This window comes from Lemur catta, chromosome 8 (assembly GCF_020740605.2).
Source record: "Lemur catta isolate mLemCat1 chromosome 8, mLemCat1.pri, whole genome shotgun sequence".
Taxonomy (NCBI): Eukaryota; Metazoa; Chordata; class Mammalia; order Primates; family Lemuridae; genus Lemur; species Lemur catta.
The window spans coordinates 30,701,562-30,722,710 of NC_059135.1; the positions used below are offsets into that span (position 1 = coordinate 30,701,562).

At 44.6% G+C, this 21,149-nt stretch overlaps 1 protein-coding gene across 4 annotated transcripts in view; it reads left to right on the forward strand.

Annotated features, from left to right (window-relative positions):
- The first annotated feature begins 894 nt into the window (after window positions 1-894).
- FLACC1 (flagellum associated containing coiled-coil domains 1) overlaps window positions 895-21,149 on the forward strand; it is a 30,200-nt gene continuing 9,945 nt past the window's right edge. For 2 of the 4 annotated variants that reach the window (XM_045559739.1, XM_045559740.1), the window contains exons 1-10: window positions 895-1,282; window positions 5,209-5,369; window positions 5,906-5,977; window positions 7,663-7,711; window positions 9,123-9,256; window positions 11,110-11,203; window positions 12,860-12,921; window positions 18,093-18,190; window positions 19,154-19,206; window positions 20,643-20,742. In XM_045559739.1, the coding sequence (XP_045415695.1) occupies window positions 5,257-5,369; window positions 5,906-5,977; window positions 7,663-7,711; window positions 9,123-9,256; window positions 11,110-11,203; window positions 12,860-12,921; window positions 18,093-18,190; window positions 19,154-19,206; window positions 20,643-20,742 (775 nt within the window). In that variant the 5' untranslated portion in view covers window positions 895-1,282; window positions 5,209-5,256. Of the gene's footprint in view, window positions 1,283-5,208; window positions 5,370-5,905; window positions 5,978-7,662; window positions 7,712-7,741; window positions 8,195-9,122; window positions 9,257-9,646; window positions 9,774-11,109; window positions 11,204-12,859; window positions 12,922-18,092; window positions 18,191-19,153; window positions 19,207-20,642; window positions 20,743-21,149 lie in introns of those variants that run through there. The other 2 variants (XM_045559741.1, XM_045559742.1) reach the window with 2 other exon arrangements.

Consider the following 21,149-nt stretch of genomic DNA (forward strand, 5'->3'; position numbering starts at 1 on the left):
TTATAGGCTTGACCCACTGCACCTGGCCTGTTGAATTTATTTATTGTTTTCCCATCAGTCTCTAAGCTCTATTGAGCACAGGAACTAAGGTATATCCCCACACGGAACAGCAGTGCCTGGCACACAATAGACAATAAATGTGGAGTTGAATGAACAGATGAATTTATAACAATGTTTTGTAAACTGTGGGTTGTCACCCATCAGTGGATCATGAAGTCACTCTTGTGGATTACAATCAGTTTTCATTTTAAAAAGAAAAAGAAATAGAAGAGAATAGCAAGCAATAAGAGTATTATTTCACAAAATTGTTATTATAAAATGTATACAATATATTTCTTATAATGAGTTGCAGTAAAATAAAAATGAAAGCCATTGGGCTATAATAAGTAAACACTTTTTTCTATAGTGAGAAAAAGCAGATTTATTTAGATTTAAAAAAAAAACAAAACCAAAAAAACCTGAAACCCTAAGTACCTGAAAAAGACTCCTGCCCTGGGAAATTTGTACTTTTACAGATTTCAAAGCTTTAAATTCAAGGAATAATGTGCCTACTTTAGAGTTTTAGGTTTCTGTGAGCAAATAACAGAGGAATTTAAAATCCTTCTCAGATCCTGCCTGACAACTATTGCCATAGGCCAATTAAGCCCAGGAATGCTGTTTAATTCTGTTTCCTCTGAAAATGTATCTTAAGCTTTTGTCTCATGGTTGATGATGAAAGCAGAAACCCAGAGTTAGGAGTGTGGATTCCTTGCTGCTGAGTGTGGGCACTGACTGGGGTCTTGGAGAATTTAACTGGCTGTTTCTCCAACCTTCTCTCTTTAAGAACAGAGCTCTGAGCCAATGAGGAGCTGCCGTTCTGTTTCCATAGCAACAGAAGAAACAAACCTTGGCCTGCCATCTCCTAAGGACAAACCTCACAGCTCAGGCCCATGTCAAGGGACTCTGAAGGGAGGGGTGACCTTTTCCTCTACTTCGACTTTCATTGCAATACCAGGAAATTTGAACTGGATTGTCTGTAGGAGGGAAGTTCATGTTCATGCCAGTTCAGCCCACTGGGAATCTCTCTTTCTGCACGCTATACACTGTGGATGTCCTGCTTTGGCGTTTCAGCCACTTGGAACGACCACTAAAGTCTTGAGTTCTGGAACCTCTGGATTCGATCTAAAATGACCACTGATTTTGTGTTGATGGACAACTGTTTCTCTGCAAGATCGTGGTTTCTTTAAGACTCTTGACTTGGGAAAGAACCACATGAGAAAAGCAAATCTTTGGGCAGTCTGAGGTAAGCTCTTTAGAAAAGATGTTTTACGTAATTTTTTCTGCTGATTATTAATACTAATCTGTGACCTCTCTGAAGAAGGCTCTGCTGGCCTTCTGGTGACTACAGCTAGGGAGGGCCTCAGGTAAAATCTTCAGGGAGAAATACAGGAAAGGAAAAGAAGAGGGAGAAAGAATCTTTACACACACACACACACACACACACACACACACACACACAGTCCTCTATTCTTAGAGCTATACAATGTAACATCGAGCCACTGCAAATGCAGATCTATCTATGGAAATATTAATATCTCCTAGATATCCTATTACATAAAAAGAGCAAGGTGCAGCATAGTGTGCAAAGTATGTTCTCATTTATGTAAAAAATTTAAAAGTTATATATATTCACAACATTTCTGGAAGGATACCCAAAAAACTGTTAACAGTGGCTCTCTCTTGGTAGGGGACTAGAAATCAAGGGCTGATGTTTAGCTGGCATGCAGTTACTGAGATATTGAAATACTGGTTAGTAAATGACCATTGCCCAGGTGCCTTGAATGTCCTCCTTGTTACCTTGGTTGCCCCAACTCCTCCCCTGGAGCCCCCAGACCTCTTCATGATTCAGCAACCAAAGGGTTAATTCCTGGCATGGGCGTGGGAGTGGGTCCTCCAGAACCCTGTTCCAACTCTGGTTGATTGTTCAATAGCCTTGTCTGATTGGTTGTTAAATATTTAAGTATCACCCCCGTGGGTGTTCAGAGGGAGAAGCCTTTACTTTTCAAGAGCAAAAGAACAACCATTCATCAATGATCATCTAAAATCTCCACAGAGTGATTGCACCACCCATGCAATTTACCTGTGCATTCTGGTTTTTGAACTCTAATATTTAGTATAATCTATAACATGGTAATTATGATAACACTTTGGCAGTTTCATCTGTACATCTCTTCTCCTTGTTGAGCCAGTCATTGTGGTTACAACCACCCAGTTTACTAGTCTGGTAACAAATATTCATCAAACACCCATTGTGGACAAGTTGCTTTGGCAGGTTTGGTGGGGCCATGGATGGTGCCATGGTGGAGGCCTGGCCTTCAAGAACCACGTAGTCCACTGGGCAGGCAAGACATGGAACAGAGAAGGCAGTTGCCAGGAGAAGGCCTGCCTGGGCCTCTCAATTCCTGCCCCAGGACTCCTGCTAAACCTCCCAAGTTCAGGGTGAGCCCCTTTCCTCACAGGAAGCAGATACAAGGTCCTAAGCAGAAGCAAAGCTGCGTTCTTGCTGCTGCCGCAGGCTCCTTTCAGATTCTCACCTCCGTTCTAGCCCTTGTGGCACCATCTTCCCTCCTGGGCCACTCAACCCATCTGCTGCCCTGACCTTGTCTCCTTGGCTCGCCCTGACACAGGAGCTCTCCTGACAGGGCCCCCAAGCACAGCGGAGCATGGACAGTCATCCACGGCGGCCCTGCCACCTGCTCTTTAGGCTTTGCTCTTTATCTAGTCTTTTGGTCTCCTGTCCAGCCCTGTCCTCCACTCCACCAGGCCCCCTGGCCCCAGACATCTGGCCCAGCTGACCCCTGCACCCACCTCCACCTGCACACTCTGCCTTTCTTCCAAGGCCAGGCCTCCTGCCCTTGCTCCACAGCCCACTCAGCTCTCTCTGCTGACTCCCCTACTGACTGCAGGTTCCCTGAGGACAAGGTCCAAGTCTCCAGCATGCAGCTGGCATGTAGCCCAGGATGCATGGCATGAGCCTGTACGGATCTGCGCTGTGAAACAGCATTCACAAGTGGGTGAGCAGTCGCTCCATTTCTTTGAGTCTCAGTAGCATCATCCGTAAAGCAGATTCAATCTTAAGGTCCCCTCTAGCTCTCAAGGTCATTAGACCCATAACTGTGCTTCTCAAGCATCAGTCATGTTATAGAAAAAGATTGATTTCATTTTTTAGCTGATTCTTAAGCAAATTCATTCCAGTATAATATTGAAAACCAGTTGTTGACTTAGAAATTTGAGTTAAATTTTCTATCATTGTAATGTTTCTGTTGACCTATAGGTTCTCATAACTTTTTTGGCATTTGTTTTTAATTTTTATGAACTATCCGCTGGCATCATTTTCAAAATTAAATAGTGTTAAAAATTCATTAAGGAAAAGTCATAACATCTGCACCATCCTCCTTACCATGTCTGCTCTACTCCTCAGCATGCTACCTACCGGCAATTAGTTTCAATTCTGTTAGCTGTTTCTTTGGGAATTTAACCTCATACTTCTAAATAATTTTTGTCTACTCCATTCGTTAACTTTTCAGTCTTAGACCTTCTCTATCAACTTCCTGGTGTCGTAGATGCGGGTTTGGCTCATGTGCTTCCTCCCTCTGTTCTCCCCACACTCTTCCAGTGTCTTCACAATCCACGTTTTGCTTAAATCAATTTGAAGTGTTTACACTGATTCTTGAGTGTGTACCATACTGTGATGATGTTTACTTTCTCACACAATATTTTTTACCTGAAGTATTAAGAATTGCACATTTTATTTTCTTAGGTTTCTACGTTCTATTGCCAATTCCCCACCCCCACTCCCACCCCCACCCCCACCAAATGTCTGATTCCTATTACTTGTAACAAATTACCACAAATTCAGTGGCTCAAAATGGCACCAATTTGTTATCTTACAGCTCTGAAGGTCAAAGTCCGGGATGGGTCTCACTGGGCTAAATCAAGGTGTTGGCAGGGCCGCGTTCCTTTTGGAGGCTCTTGGGGAGAATCCATTTCCTTGCCTTTTCCAGCTTCTAGAGGCTGCCTGAATCCCTTGGCTCATGGCCCCTTCCTCGATCACGCCCACCGCTTCTTCCATCATTACATCTTCTCTGACTCTGACTCTGGTAATCCAGGATAATGTCCTCATTTTAACATCTTTAATTTAATGACAGCTGCAAAATCCCTTTTGCCATGTGAGGTAATGTATTCAGTTTCCAGGGATTAGGACATGGACATGTTTGGGGGGCAGGGACGGAAGGGGACACTAGTCACCTTACCACTTGCTCCAGCAGATCTGTCAGCCGCCATCAGTATCACCAGATAATCTACCAGCTCCAAGTCCTGAGTCTTTGGGGGCCTTTGATGTGCAGATTGGCACCTTCTTGTTCAAACCCCCTTTGCAGGCACATAGGCCACAGCGCACTGTGGTGAGGGCCCCACTTACATCAAACATGTGCTGACGTCCCTTGTGCAATGTTGTCTCCTCTCCCATTTTGTTGTTCTTATGGAATTAAACCTCTTTTAATCCTGTGCTCTCATTTTAGTGGGGTCTGGAAAAGAAAGAAGATAAACAAGTGTGGTCATGTTTATCTGACAGTTGCCTGTCTTTCATATAGACCCTCACAATAGGGATTTTATTTCTATGGAGCCCTGGAAGAAGGCTTTCCACTCTGTAATTCAGACAGGTGACCAGGAATAAGAAACTGGGAGATTCCTTTGCACTGTAGTTTGAGTAAATGAGCTCATTTTCTAGAAAGTTCTGTGCAGGGCCTGCTGTGGGGATTTCTCTTCCCTTCAGCGAGAGTTGGCATGGCCTGCTGGTAGGGCCGGGGCTTGGGAGTCAGGGAGATGTGTTTGTTCCCAACTCTGCAACTTGCTACCCCTGTGACTTCTCTGAGTCTTACTATCCCCATCCATAAAATTGGGATACTAATAAGTGAGCACTTGTTGTGTATCTGGCTCACAGTAAGCACTCAATTATGGCAAATTTTAAATTGCTTTCAACTCAAGTCTACTGAGTAGCAAGAGGTGAGTTGTTATTCTATAGTCAAGACCCTGAACCAGGTAAATAGCTTCTGGAATCTACTATTGATTTTTCTTTGGGCCTTCCTTGGGTTCTTCCCAGTTTGCTTCTAAGTATTTTTGCTTTGATTCTAAATGGTTTAACTCTCTGCTATTGTTTTCCCATTTCAGCAAGTGCCCCCTGACTTAGCAGCCAAAACTGCCCTTTGACCTTGAGCCATGAACCCCAACCCTCTCATCTATTGCACCTGCTTGGACCCCTGGAACTTGGGACCACGGAAGCTAATCAAGACCCCTCGGCCACCAAATAAGGCCCCCACAGGGAGGTCCAAGTAAGAATTATCTGGGATGGGGTCGGTGCAGGGGGGCATGGTTTCCATTTGAAACTTTTCTTCTTTCACAAGATTTCCAAAACAGTAAGCTTGGCAGCAAAATCCCAAGTGGGCCAGAAGGCCTAGCTTTCCCCAGCTTTCCCTGCCAGCCTGTGGGCTGCACATTCATCATGCCAGTCCTGCTGGGCTTAGCGGCATGTTAAATGTGAAAGACTCAGCGCTGGTGCAATAGGGAAAGTGCAGCTTCCAACCAAACGGCCTTGACGGCAGCTGCCCCTCCATGTGGGACAAAGAGCTTTGGGAACTGGAGGACAAGCTGTGCTGCCAGTCTGGGGACTCCCTGGGACAGTGAACAAACACCAAGGCCTTGGGCCTGAGGGTTTAAAGGCATCAGATTTTAACGATTCCAGGTATCAGACCATATATTTTAATTTTGAGTCGCTGTGGGGTTGTACTTAATCTGAGAGTGTTAAAATAAGTTTCTGAATTTCCAATTTTCTAATTTTATTAAATAGTTATTTATTTTTCATTTTCAGGCTAGCTCCTCTTCTACCTCCCTCAAAACAACACAATTACCTCCAACCAACAAATCCTGTTGTTGCCCCAAAGTAAGTATTTTATGTCCCTGAGGCAGGAATGGTTTGAGGCATGTGAATAACGTAACCCCAACCCCTTAGCCTTTGCAGTCCTGCCTGACTTGAACTAATTGCTGGCAGGGTCGTTAGAGAATGGCCAGAATCTACTATGACTTCCCTCAAACTTCAGACCCTACACATAGATTCCGGGATCCTCTGCACCTACAGCTTCCACAGTCGCTGCAAGTGGACTCTCAGCTGGATGTCCCCAGTAACTGTTTCCGGCCCTACAAGAGCCCAGCGCCTGGCACCGGCATTAGCGCAAAGCCCTGGCAATCCTCTCGTGTGGTTATGGTGGCGGCTCAGCCTTTAGCTGATTACTGTCCTGTGTCTAAGATTTTCTGCAGATTGCATCTTGGTTTTAATCACAAATTAAAATTTTACCCACATTTTACAAGCTTAGAAATGTACCTCAGATTTAGGTTTTTGCATTTTTTTGTTTGGAGTGTATTTATTGAGCACCTATTATTCCTTAGGCACTGTTCTAATGCAGAGGAAACAGCCAGAAACACAATTAAGTCTTCGCTATCCTGGAGCTGACATTGGCAGGGCGGGGACGGGCGAGGACCCTGAACAAGTTATCGCACCTGAGGTTGGGGAGTGCGGTATAGAAAAGCAGTGCAGGCACAGAGGGTAGGGGCTGAGAGGGTGGGGCTGTGATTTTATTTAGGAGACGAGGGCATGTCCCTGTGTGAAGGAGACAGTGGGGAGCCACACGGATCCTGCCAGAGGGGGCAGCAGGTACAAAGGCCCCTGAGTGGGGACTTGCAGAGTGTCTGGCCTGCCTGGGAAGGCAGAGGCCAGGGTGGCAAGAGGGGAGGGAGCAAAGAGGGAGGGGGCAGATGGGTTCAGAGAGAGGGTAACAAGGTGACAGATATGGGGCAGGACACTGCCCCCTCAAAGATGCCCTCACCCTAATCCCTGGAAACTGCGAATAGGGCATGTGACTTGCCAAAGAGGAATTAGGGTTGCAGATGGAATTAAGGTTGCTATTCAGCCGACCTTGAGTTAAAGAGATTATCCTGGGCCCAGTGTAATCACAAAGGTCCTTCCTTGTGTGTGAAAGAGGAAGTCAGAGTGTCAGAGTCAGAGAAGGAGATGTGACAACAGAAGCAGAGGTCTGAGCGATAGGACTTCCTGGCTTTGAAGATGGAGGAAAAGGCCACTCTGAACACAAACATATATATGGTATTCATTTTATATGTAGCATATATAAAGCCTTGCATGGAAAACAAGTTAAACAAATGGCTCGTAATGAAACACATTTCATGATCTGGAACATTTGTTTATGAAGAATGTTTCATTCCCCAACGAAGAGAGCTACACACCGTTCTCTGAATTGAGTGTGCATGTGTGTACGGCAGTGTCACCGGACTCACAGAGCCTTGCTGTAGGGAGTGTGTAAGGGCCCCTCTGGCTGGTTTATAATCCTCCAAAACAGAAATTGACCCAACATCACAAGACAACTCTTTTGCCTCCCTGGGCCCTCAGGGCCCTGCCTCAGGGAGTTCCCAGCTACCCGGGGATCCCCTAAGAAGGTCAGGTGACCAGAGCTCAGAGAACAGAAGTCAGAAGACGGAAGCATCAGGGCGAATCTCTTAAGCTTTCATCTTGTCTTTGCTTTCTGGTTGCTTTCTGAGCATGTCTTTCTCTTGCAGAGCGAAATTCCATTTAGCAAGGCAAGAGGAGAGCAAGAAATCATCTTACGTGAGTAAAAATGGGAAGAGGGCAGGGGAACTAAGATTCATTGAGCACCCGCCATGTGCAAACATGGCTCTTTGCACATACTTCCTTGTTGCGTCTTCACAGTGACCCTAGGGGGTGGTGCTGTTGCTATTGCACATTATGCCCATCACATGTGGCTGGTAAGTGAAGAGCCGTGACTTGAACTCCGCTCAGACTCTAGAGTGCGTTTAATTGCCACCCCCCATGGCCTTGGGCAGGATGAAGACAGTATCCCAGGAAAGCCAGTGAGAACTAGTCCAGACCAGGGTACAGCTCGAGCCCAGATGCAGGAAACCCTCTGCCACACCTGGGAAGCCACCAATGCTGAGGGAGGGGCTGTCAGGGCCCCTGAGGGGCGCAGGGACAGAAGAAAGAGCTGGGGACCAGACCCAGAATGATCTTGACACCACCTGATCTTTCTTGTGCCCGGGAGCCTTTACTGGTCTGACACAGGCATAGGACAAGGTAAGATTCACATTTTATTACAGGAAAACCACCCCCTGCTGGGGTTTCATTGGTACTTTTTACTATTTTCTATCTAGTTTCTTCTCATACAAGAATCACGCAGTCGTTTAGTGGTGAGGTAAAAAAATAAACAAAAATATAACTGCCCCCCCAGGTGGAGAGGAGGATGAGCTCTGGGGGAGCCGGGCTGTAGGCGGAGAGCCCAGTCAGGAGGTGGCCCCTGATGGGGGCCGTGGGCCGTGCCAGGCAGGGGTGAGCAGAGGCAGGCAGGAGACGTCAGGCCGTGACGGTGGCGGAGTCCCGTGCTGCGGGTGGCAGGGGAGCCGTGCAGCTCTCCAAGCTGCAGCCTCACCCTGGTCGGGCCAGCCGTGGCCCTGCCCCGGCTTCCCACCTGGCGCCTAGTGGGGGAAGGAGAAGAAACTTGCTATATTTGGGGGGTTTTTTGTAACTGTGCTAGTCATTTCTCATATGCTATTTTGTTTTTTCCTCACAAAAGCCCTTTGAGGAAGAGCTATTATCCCCATTTCTGATGAGGAAACTGAGGCATGGAGATGTTGAATAGTGACTGGTTGGTGGCAGGGCCACGATTTAAACTCAGGCCTAAACTCAGGCCTGATTCCAAAACCCGAGCGGTTTCCATGGGCCACTGGGGGGCGCGGGCGGGAGTGGGGCAGTGCAAGGGACCAGGATGCTTTGAGCTTTCCAGGCCCCTGGGGACACCCTGGGGCCAGCCAAGTGCTGGGACTGAATCTCAGAGAAGAGAGGGTGAGAGGTGATGGAGGGAGGGCACGAGCAGGACTAGGGCCCTGGAGTCTCATCTCAGGTCTCTGATTTTAAGCGAAGATGTGAGTGAGGCGATAGGAGAAGATTTGGAGGAATCTCAGCACCCTAAGACTGCAATTGTATCCTCCCTTCCCTGGATGCCCAGGAAGTGATCAACGTGTCACCTGGCTATCAACTCTTTCGGAGTCGGGAGCAGATTTCCGTCACCTTGGGGGATGAGATGTTCAATAGGAAAAAGCAGCTGGAATCAGAGGTCATGGACAGAGTCAAATTTTCCAGGTAATGTCTTTGGAGCAACATCCAGCTCCGTGGAGCCATACGCACCCTGCTTGGCCCAGCCTCAAGGACAAGCCACTGAGGTCAACGCTGGGCCATGGGCGCCCTGCCCTCCTCAGCCCTGCTTCTCCACGGCCCTCTCCACACCCACCTCATTTTGCTCCGATCCCATCTGGGGGCAGATCCGAGGGGGGGGATGAAGGTCAAGGCAGGCAGCTGACCTGGAAAAATGATGAAGTTGTGAGTTATCTTGGAGGAGAGCAATTGTTCCTGGGGGTGAGGAGCAGATAAAATATTCAAAAAACAATCTGAATTTGGGATGTGTGAATTAAGAGTGAAGTGAGGGCTTCAGGGAGGCTGGCATACACATCTCTTTCTTCATTATGTCCAAAGATACCACTCAGTTCCTGCCCCTACTGGATTCGGTGTGGAAGGTTCCAGCCAGACTCCATCTCACTGGGCACACACAGCCATCCTCTCTGTCGTTCAAGCCCCACCGTGTCCTCCTATGCCATGTCAAGTATGTCTCCACACCTTTAATTCCACCTCTGAATCTCTCATTTGTATCTTTGCCCCACCGTCCTACCCGAGCTCAGGCATCTTACTTCCTACCTGCACTACTGAATGGCTCTCCAAGTGTCTCTTCCTAAAGGCATATTTTGCTGTGAGAATTATTTTTCAAGGACACAAGTCTAAAAACCAGCAACAACTGAAAACACACACACACACACAAACACACACACTCACCCCCCCACACACTCTCACACAACCTGCTACCGTATAGAAAGGTACAACCAGACTGCCGGCAGTGCTACCTCCAGCAAGGGATTCAGATTGCGGCTGAGGCCGAAGGACCGTGCTGTGGAGCTGCCCTGATGTGACCTGGCCCAGAGAAGTCAGACCCCAGGCCCTGTCTTCCCATCCACTTTTCTTTTCCCTGCTTATCCATGAGCCCCTGCAGGAGGAGAGTGGGTCGTGCACCCATAGTCAAACTGGCACCCTCTGTTACCTCTTGGCCTCATCAGAGAGTTGTCACCCATGTGACACATTAAAACATAATGGCCCATGCTTCTTGTATTTCGTGATAAAGCTGTGAGTATTGTTTACATAGAAGAATGTGTTCAAAAGACGGGGGTCCCCGTTATTCAACTTTCTCAGGCCCTTTCTTCTTTCCTCTACCCCCATGTGCTCTCTCGTGTTTTCCCGCCCCACATTCTCCCTGTGCTCATTAGACATGAAGGATAATTGACCGAATGGGTCAAAGCCTCTTGAATTGAGGACCTCCTCTTGGCTCCATGGCACATAGCACTACCTGCCACCCTGTCTACTCCAGCTCAACCAGACAGAGCTGAATAATTCACAGATGACACGGAGGCCTCCTTAGACCCCAAAACACAGAAGACTATCACCTGTTCTGAAAACCACTCTCTTAATCCCCTCTTAGTCCCATGTCTGGCCCATTCCTCGTCTATGATTCACTGTCAGCATCAATCCTATCCCCCACCTTCTAATTTCCTAATCCTCAGAACTCCCCCCTCTGTTTTAACCATCATTACAAAATCAAGGTCAAGCCCTGATACATTTCTCACGTATTCCTGCTCCCCTTCTGCTCAACAGGGCACCAAACCACCCTGCTCACATCTGGTTCACTTACCTAAAAGAGCCAGATCTGAGGCTCAGCCACCCTCCTGCCAAATGCCTTCTGCAAGGTCACCCCCTTCCCTCCATCTCATCCCCAAATCATGGAGCAGGGGCAGAACGTGGGCAGCTCACACCAGGCCAGAGCCAGCCACGCTCAGGGGCCTGTCATGGAAAGGTAAGCTCTGTGGATGACAGAAGAATTATTTGTCCTACAGGACTGATATTGTTTCTGATCTAGAAGAGCAGATCTCGGAGCTAACAGCAATAATAGAACAAATGAACAGAGACCACCAGTCTGCCCAGAAATTGGTGAGTGATCCTTATGTTAGCTGTCATCTTCATGGGTAGGATAAGACTAGTATTTCCAGATCACCTATGTGCCTGGCAAGATGCCAAGCACTTTACTCATGTGAGGCACGTTGTCCAGGTGACAGGACTCTGAAGATAGGACCACATCACCCAGTAGTATTTCTCTGACTCCTCGTTATCCGTAATCGCAAGAACTCAAGTGCCTTCTCAAGGCTTAACTCATTCATTTCCAGGAGTTTTTCGGGTGCGTCTGCTCGCTAGGGGGCGCTGGTCATTTTCCGTCTGGCCCTTGCGGTGCGTCAAGCTTCAGGTTTGTCCGGCTCTCACGAGGGGAACAGTGCTGCCCCAAAGCTTCCTGGAAGCCTCCAGGGCTTACTCGCTGGGACTGTTTAAACTGCCAATACCACATGTCAGAACCCGCTGTCATTTCACACTCTTAGTGCTTCCTGGGGATTTTAGTGACACATCTTTAGATCTTACCATCTGTTTGATCACAGCAACTTCCTCCCCACCTCAAGCACGTGTGCCTGGTGGCCTGGGCTGGGGTGACAGCCAGTGCTATGCTCAGAAACACCCTCCCTAGTGTGACTGAAACCCTTTTGTGAGGCTCCACACCCCAGCAGGCAGCCTCTCCCCGTGTGATATGTCCCAGACCACTCTGAATCCTGCAATGACCCAGCTTATGACTCAGGCTGAGACCTCCCCTGCTACTGACTCATTACTTTATTTGTCAGAAAATCCTGCCAGGTTTATGGTCTCCTTCTATAGAAAAGAAGTCAAGGCTCAGGGAAGTTAACTAATCCAGCTCAATAGTGATGAGTTACTGGGCAAAATGCGCATTTTGACTCAGGAGCACAGGCCCTGCTGGTAATGTTTAGAGACTGTTTCCGTGGAGGGAGCCTAGGTGGTGATCCTAAGAATACTCCCACTTATGAAGACCAGTTTGTTGCCCGGCCCTGTGGAACAGAGGTGTGCCACCATGCCAGCCTCCGTCAGAGTGGCGGGGCCGGCCTCTGGGTTGTGCCAGGCACTCTTGGCTCCTCCCCAGTAGTCAGAGAGAGACAAGGACAAGCCCCAAGCCCTTGTCTTAGCTGACAGGGAGCACTGACGGTTTAAATTGTCCGTTTCTCCTGAGACACTGGCCAGGGGAACTGACATGTTAGAATGGAGTGTCCCCTGAAGGTGAGCTAGTCCTGTCTGCTAGAACTCCACCGTGCTGTAACAAGGATGGATTAGCACCGGATTTTAAGTTCCTTGAAGACAGGGTCTGAATCTTAGTCCTTTTTGGTTCTTCCAGGCCAGGCCTTTTGCTTGATAAATGATTGCTCTGTTCAATTTAATTACATATCCAAGAATCCCGAAACCATGATCTTACAAAGAGAAGACAGTCTAGCAGAGGAGACCAGACCCACCCATAAAAACCAGTCAGTGGAAGAGATGCACCGATATTATGAACTAAGTACAAAACAACATAGAGCAAGGCAAGAATTGTTCCATTCTGTCAGTAACAGGGTGCTCTCTGGCACTGCAGAACACAATGGGAGAGGCTTGGGAAGGGGGGTATCCCCCATGAATTGGAGGGCTTCTCAGTAGGTAGAGATCAGAGTGGGTTTGGGGTCACCAATCCTGTGTTGTTAATGTCAGTTTTGTTTCTAGCTCTCTAATGAAATGGATCTGCGCTGTGCTGAGATGAAACAGAACTTTGAAAACAAGAACAGGTACACTTTCTGGCCAGAGCCCTTATGTGCTGAGGGCCCTAAGGCTCCTGCATCCTTTGCAGGGTTTCAGTTCGCTGGGACTTCAGACAGTGCCAAATGGAGTTGGGTGGCGAGGGGTGGGGGAGATGAGTGAGGCATGTGTCTTTGAAAAGTAGGATGGATTGGCCGGGCGCGGTGGCTCACGCCTGTAATCCTAGCTCTGGGAGGCCGAGGCGGGTGGATCTCTCGAGGTCAGGAGTTCGAGACCAGCCTGAGCAAGAGTGAGACCCCGTCTCTACTAAAAACAGAAAGAAATTATCTGGCCAACTAAAAATATATATACAAAAAATTAGCCGGGCATGGTGGCTCATGCCTGTAGTCCCAGCTACTCGGGAGGCTGAGGCAGTAGGATCGCTTAAGCCCAGGAGTCTGAGGTTGCTGTGAGCCAGGCTGATGCCACGGCACTCACTCTAGCCCGGGCAACAGAGCGAGACTCTGTCTCAAAAAAAAAAAAAAAAAAAGAAAAGAAAAGTAGGATGGATTGATTTGAGGCCATTAAAATGAAGCACAAAGAAAGTTATTCCTGCTTTTGCACTTTATCATCCAATTATTTCAATTATAATCTTTTTTGTTAGTTGCTGAGAAGAGCCATTGTTTGTTCTCTATGAGATTTCTGTGATAAATAACTATTGTTCTCAGCCAAGCCTCTTCTTCCTCTTCCTAGGCCTCCTCTTCCTCCTCATCCTCCTCTACCTCCTCTTCTTCCTCTTTTTCCTCCTCTCACCTCTACTCTCTCTAGCCGCTAGGTCAGGGCTTGAGCAAAATAGGAAGAAGGTATGGGAGGGGTAGGAGCAAAGTCAAATCAAGGGAAAATTAAAAGGAGGTGTTCAAAGATAGAGAGATAGAGAATAACACAGTGGCTACCAGAGTCAGGATAGAGGGAAGGAAATGAGCAGATGTAGGTCAAAGGATACAAATATACAAACATGCAAGATATCAAAAACACATCACATACAAAGGAGTGCCAATATGACTATAATTTCTTGGCAGAAACCCAGCAGGCCAAGAGAGAATGGTATGATACGTTTACAATACTGAAGGAAAAAAATAGCCAATCAAGGGTATTTTATCTAGCAAAGCTGTTTTTCTGAAATGAAGGAGAAATGGAGAATTGTTTCAGGGAATTCTTTAAACTGAAACAAAAAGCTGCTAATAAATAACATGAAACATACAAAAGCATAAAACTCAATGGTATAAGTAAAACATAACCATATTCAGAACACCCTAAGACTGCAATGATAGTGTGTAAGATAATGTTATCCCTAGTAAAAAGCTTGAAAGACAAAACTATTAATAACAACTATAGCTAAAATAAATTGTCAAAGATACACATTACAAAATGATGTAAATTCTGACATCATACAACAAAATAAGGAAGAAAATAAAAGTGTACACTTGTAGGCAATCAAATTAAGTTGTTATTAGCTTGAAATAAGCTGTTATAAGTACAAGATGTTCTGTGTAAGCCTCATGGTAACCACAAGGCGAAATCTTTAGCAGAAGCACAAAACAAAAATAGAAAGGCTTTGAAGTTTTGAAGCATAACACTTCAGAAAGCCATCAAACTGCAAAGGAAGACAGCAAAAGAGGAAGAAAAAAACAAAGTATCTACATAACTACTAGACAACAATTAACAAAATGGCAGTAAGTCCTTACCTGTAAATAATCCCCTTGAATGTAAATGGATTAAACTATCTGATAAAAAAACAGAGTGGCTGAATGGATTAAAAAACATTTAAAAAGACTCCGCTATATGCCGTCTACAAGAGACTCACTTACCTGTAAGGACACACAGAGTCTGACAGGGATGGATGGAAAAAGATATTCCACACAAATGGAAACCAAGAGAGAGCAGGAATAACTACACTTACATTAGAAAAAATAGACTTTAGGTTAAAACTATAAAAAGAGACAAAGGAGGACATTATATAATGATGAAGGAGTCAATTCATCAAGAGAATATAACAATTGTAAATATATATGCATCCAATCAGAGCACTTAAATATATATTAAAAAAATATGGATGTGAAGGGAGAGATAGATATCAATACACTAATAGTAAGGGATTTCAATACCCCACTTTCAACAATGGACAGATCATCCAGACAGAAAATTAATAAGGAAACATTAGCTTGAACAACACTTTCAACCAAATGGACCTAATAGACACATACAGAACATTCCACCCAATAGTAACAAAATACGCATTCTTCTCAACTGCACACGGAACATTCTCCAGGAGCAATCACATGTTAGGGCACAAAACAAACCTCCTAAAATTTAAGAAGACTGAAATTATATCAAATATCTTTTCTGGGCAACAATGGTATGAAACTAGAAATCAATAATAAGAGGAGTTTTGGAAAATTCACAAATATGTGAAAATTAAACAACATGCTACTGAACAACCAATGGGTCAATAAAGAAATTAAAAGGGAAATTTAAGAATATCTTAGATACTAGCAAACCAAATTCAACAGCACATTAAAAAGCTCATTCACTATGATCAAGTGGAATTCATCCAGGGATGCAAAGATGATTCAGCATGTGCAAATCAATAAAGGTGATACACCACATTAACAGAAAGAAAGACAAAAACCATATGATCATTTCAATAGACACAGAAAAACCATTTGACAAAATGCAACATCCCTTCATAATAAAAACTCTCAACAAATTAGGTACAGAAGGTATATACCTCAACAGAATAAAGGCCATATAGACAAACCCACAGCTAACATACTGAACAGGAGATCAGAACATAAGATCAGGAACAAGACAAGGATGCCCACTTTTACCACTTCAGTTCACATGGTACTGTAAGTCCTTGCCAGAGCAGTTAAACAAGAGAAATAAATAAAAGGTATCCAAGTTAGAAAAGAAAAAGTTACATTGTCCCTGCATTGTTTGCAGACCACATGATCTTATATATAGAAAACCCTTAAGACTTCACACAAAAACTGTTAGAACCAATAAACGAATTCAGTAAAGTTGCAGGATACAAAATTGACATACAAAAATCAGTAATGTTTCTATACACTAATAGTTAAATATCTTTAAAAATCAAGACAACATGCTGATGTAGATGCAGAGAGAAAGGAACACTGATACACTGTTGGTGGGACTGCAAATTAGTACAACCTCTGTGGAAAACAGTACGGAGACTTCTCAAATAACTAAAAGTAGATACCCAGTAGTGGGTATCTACCCGAAGGAAAAGAAGTCATTTTACCAAAAAGACACCTGCACTCGAATGTTTATTGCAGCACAATTCACAATTGCAAAGATCTGGAATCAGCCCAAGTACCCGTGATTCATGAGTGGATTAACAAAATGCGGTATATGTGTACCATGGAGTACTACTCAGCCATAAAAAGGGTGAATTAATGCCTTTTGCAGTAATTTGGAAGGAATTGGAGACCGTTATCCCAGGCAAAGTATCTCAAGAATGGAAAAACAAACACCTGTACTCTCTAATAAATTGGAACTAACCAATACACACACAAGGGCACAGAGGGAAGTAAAAGTCACTGGAAATCAAATGAGGGGAGAGGGGAGGAGGAAGGGGCAAAAACCTACCTAACGGGTACAATGAACAGTATTCAGGTAATGGGCACATTTATAGCCCTGACTCAAGCCATGTAACAAAAACATTTGTATGCCCTTAATATTTTTTTTTTAAAAAGGATGAAGTGCTGATACATACCGTGATGTGGATGAACCTCAAAAACATCATGCTAAGTGAAAGAAACCAGATACAAATGGCCACACATTGCATAAATCCATTTACATACAATGTCCAAAATAGGCAAATCCATAGAAAAAGAGAAGTAAATTGGTGTTTCTTAGGGACTGAGAATAGGGAGAGTCACAGCTAATGGGTATGAGGTTTCTTTTGAGGGTGATGAAAGTGTTCTAGAATTAGTGATGACAGTTGTACAACATTGTAAACATACTGAAAAGTACCGAATTGTGCACTTTAAAATGACAGATTTTATGTCATGTAAATTATATCTCAGTAAAACAATGTAAAAAACAAAAGGTTTGAGAATATATAAAATGACAACATTAAGTTTTATTTTGTGATTCTAAAAAAAATCAAGACAATTCCATGAACAATAGCTAATAAATAAATAAATAAATCACCTGAGAATGAGCTTAACCAAGGAGGTGAAAGAATTAGAATAATTAATGTTGTTAAAATGGCCATACTACCCAAAGCAATCTACAGATTTAATGCAATCTTTCTCTAAACATCAATTTAAATCATGCAAACTTCTCCCCCAGCCTCCCCACCTGGACAGCCTTGCAGCATTATTTCTGTTTGCCCATAGCCATCTCAAAATATGTCAAAGAAATGTATTTTGGGGTAAAATATTTATTTTCTTCAGCCCTAAAAAAAACCCTTCAAAATATATAGCCTCTATAAAATGAGTGCACGTCAATTATAGCCTTAGAACTTAGCCTAAATAAATCCTTAAATGTCGATTACAAGTTTATCTCCACAGGTGCAAACCAAGGAAGCGATATCACTCTTCTACCCACCCTGAGAAGATCACAACATTGACTATCTCCTCTACCCTCTTTTTTAATTGCTCATTTTATCTTATGTAGATTTACTAGGCACCAAACAGAATTTCACAAGAATACCATCAATTACCTCACTGCTCATCTCCTTCACCCCTGCCCTTTTTCTGGGTACCCTTTTTTTCCTTTAAATGTAAAGTTCTCAAACCCTTCTACAGAGAGCCCAGTCCATAACGGATACTTTATGGGCTGTGCTTTTCCTGAGTGCCTCCTCAAAATCTTGGCTTAATAAACCTCAATTGAGTATGACTCTCATTTTCTGTCACATATTATTTATGTTAACAATACTAAAGCCAAACAAGAACAATGCAAAGACTATGCTGACTATTAGGGAAGAGCCTGTGGCCCCACTGGCTCTATTCAAAACAGTGATTGTAGAAAAGAGGGGTCTTCTCACCCTCTAGATAGATGCCGGGAGGGTGCTTCAGGAAGTGAGGGCCCTACTTCCTGTGTGAGGGCAAAGGGGTAGGGTCAGGTCAGTGTCAAAGCTCAGCCCTGGACTGCTTTTCACTGATGATTGTGGCCTTCACCTGGGGTCCCACAGGGAGCTCAAAGAGGCTCACAAAGCGGAGGTCAGTGAGTTGGAGAACAACTACAGAGCAACCTTGAAGGAGGAGAAGTTGGCTGCCCAAAAGAAGCTAGGTACTGTTGGGACCTGGGAGAATGACCCTGGGTGAAGGGACAAGAGGCTACTCTGTGGGTTTAGGGCCAAGGAACTCCCGTGGCCACGGATGGGCTGTGGAAGAGGAAGAAAGTGACTAAAAATGAAACTGAAAAGAGGAAAAACCATGTCTACCAATGTCCTTCCTTTTCCTGGAAGATCTGAACAAAGTTCCTTCCTATTTCCCCGTCTGGGAATTGAGGACAAAAATATCTGCCCTTAACAGTGTGATGAGAGTGTGAGAGTATTTTTTTTAAGTATATTTTAAAGTTCAACAAATATAATACTATTTCAATTCAGCAAGTTTCCTCACCTTTAAATGATAGTATTTCATTAAATTCTCATTGACAACTTTGATTTTATCCCCTTATAATGCATAAGGGTTGTACTGGCCAGATATCTCATTTGTTTATGCTGTCGTTGGAAAGGGCCAAGTGTGTATCCTTCAGAATTCCAGGTGGGTAGACTAATCTCCACAGAGAAAAGGAGAAATTCTGTAAACTTCTTCCTTAATTTTGCCTTAAATATTTTTAAAGATGGTGTCTTATTTATACTTTATATTTTCCTAATTTTCCAATGTAGTATTTTAATAATCAGCCCAAAATGGAAATGTTTTTTAAAAAAGAAGCAAAGGCATGCCACTAGGTTTTGTTCCTCTTTTTCCACAGATGTTGGTTTACCCCTGGGGATTAGTTCTCAGACGTGATGTGTATCAAAATCCAGCAAATACTGGGCCCCTCTCCTGACACTCCAATTCAGTGGGTTTAGGGTGGGGTCCAGGCATTTGCATTTCTAATAAGTTTTCAGGGTGATTTCTGGGGCACACAAAGGTTTCACTGTCTGGGGGATGAGTTTGGGGTGGGGAAGGTATGCAGGAGAGCTCACGGTGGAATTTGAAAACTTGCAAATAATCATGACCTTGTTGTTGTTTTCCTTTTGTCCAGACGAGATGGAAAAGGAAATTAAGTATTTGAAGAATATATTTCATCTGTATCAGGTGAGACACAGAGCTCCTTGCTGGATTATGAGAGTGAGAGAAGCAAGGCTCGTTCCTGGCTGATAGTGCTGGGATGAATCCGGAGCTCTTGTCCAGAGAATAATGTCCTGAAACTCCCAGTATCCTTGGACCTAAGTGGCACTAACTGCACCCAGGGAGAGGTGTAAGCCCGATGGCTTCTGTGCATGACAAATCAGTCACCCAAGTCCCTAAAGAGGCCCATCAAAAAATATGTTTGTGATTACAAAAGTGATAGCTGCTCGTTGTTTTTTAAAAAATGGAAATACAAAACCAACAACAGCAATGACAAAAAGAAATACCACCACCCAAAGACAACCACTGTTAATATTTGTATTTTGTTAAAATTCTGTGGGTTTAGGGCCAAGGAAGTTGAGATCACACTATATAAAAATCCATATACATTTTTGTATCTTCTTTTCATCAGGCATTTCAGAAGCTTTCCCCTCCTTTTTAATGACTAGATATTATGCTAATGCAACAGCCATTGGGCATTCACTGTTTCCCTACTACTGGCCATTTGAGTTATTTCCAATTGCTTGCTATAATGGTAATATAACTTTGAATATCTTTGATTCTAGAAGTAGAGTGCTGGGTCAAAAGGAATAAATTATTTTAAAGGCTTTTAATAGATTTGGCCAAATGGCCCTCCACAAAGACTGAATCACTTTGCACCCCCACAAGCAGACCATGGAGTGCTCCAGCCATCTCAGAACATCTCAGGAGATCCCTCAGTGTCAGGCAAACAAGGATGGCTGGTCATTCTACCAAAGGTTAAACACCACCACTCACAGTTTCACTTTTGAACTTATATCCAAAACTCCTTTTTCAAGATATTCCTTGATGCAGTCAGGGAAAACATCACAGATCAGAGCTTAAGAAGTGTGAGTGGTGAATAGAATCGGCTGGGTGTGAATCCTACTTCTAACCTGACAAGGAAGGGAGTCAGTGTCATTGGATCCTGCTAGCAGCACCCAGAGCTGGGCTGTCCCCAAGCTCATGAAGTCGGAGCCAACCAACAGGACTGGCATTGGGTCAGGCTTATTTAACCTCAACCACAGAAGGAAGTTAGATTTGCTGAGAAAAAAATGGACACTGAAAAAGATCCCATTGTTTTCTGTGTGTTCAAATTAACTACTAGGCATCGTTTGCTGTGCATCGTTTGCCCTTGACCATGAGGGTCCCACAAGCTCTCTGCTGGGCCTGGCTGGAATTTGCTTCCCACCAGTCACCTGGGAGGGGTCCCTCAGTGATGGAAGCTGCCCGGGGCCCAGTGCTACAGCCCAGTGCTGCCCGGGGCCCAGTGCTGTGGCCAGTGTGCAGCGCTGGGCAAGGCCCACCCTAGGGCGAGTTTGCAGCTTCTCCAGGTCTCCCTTGTCTGGGACAATTCTCTTCATGGCAGCTTTGTGCCTCCACAGGATAGCATTTATGATGAAATGGAAGACAAATGGTCAAAGCGGAAGGCAGAATGGGAGAAAGATGAGAAGTTAGAGCGGGAAAAGATGCTGCTACAGCAAAGTGAGTACAGAAACTTCTGGTTTTTTGAGGACAAGTGTATCAAAAAACGACCATGAAGCTTGGTCTTCACTTGAGGAAAGTATTTACTGTGGGTGATGGGCCACATGCTAGATTCCTGAATGGAAGGTGCCCCAGAGTTTTCAACAAGGCAAAGTGACAAGGGCAGGGTCTTTTTTGAAGTTCAAATACCTGCTTTAAGGGGAGGGGATCTAAGCCTATGCCTTTCCAAAACTCACCGGGTCCAAGTTTGCTCATGATGGGCTGGAACAAATGTCGGACTTGCTACAGGGACTACAGGCTTTGTTGTCTAGATACAGGGAACCCCAAGGTTCCAAGAATTCTGGAATTAGAACGTGAAATATTCATTTGTACGTGGAGGGAGGAACAATACAATCCATTATACAAAG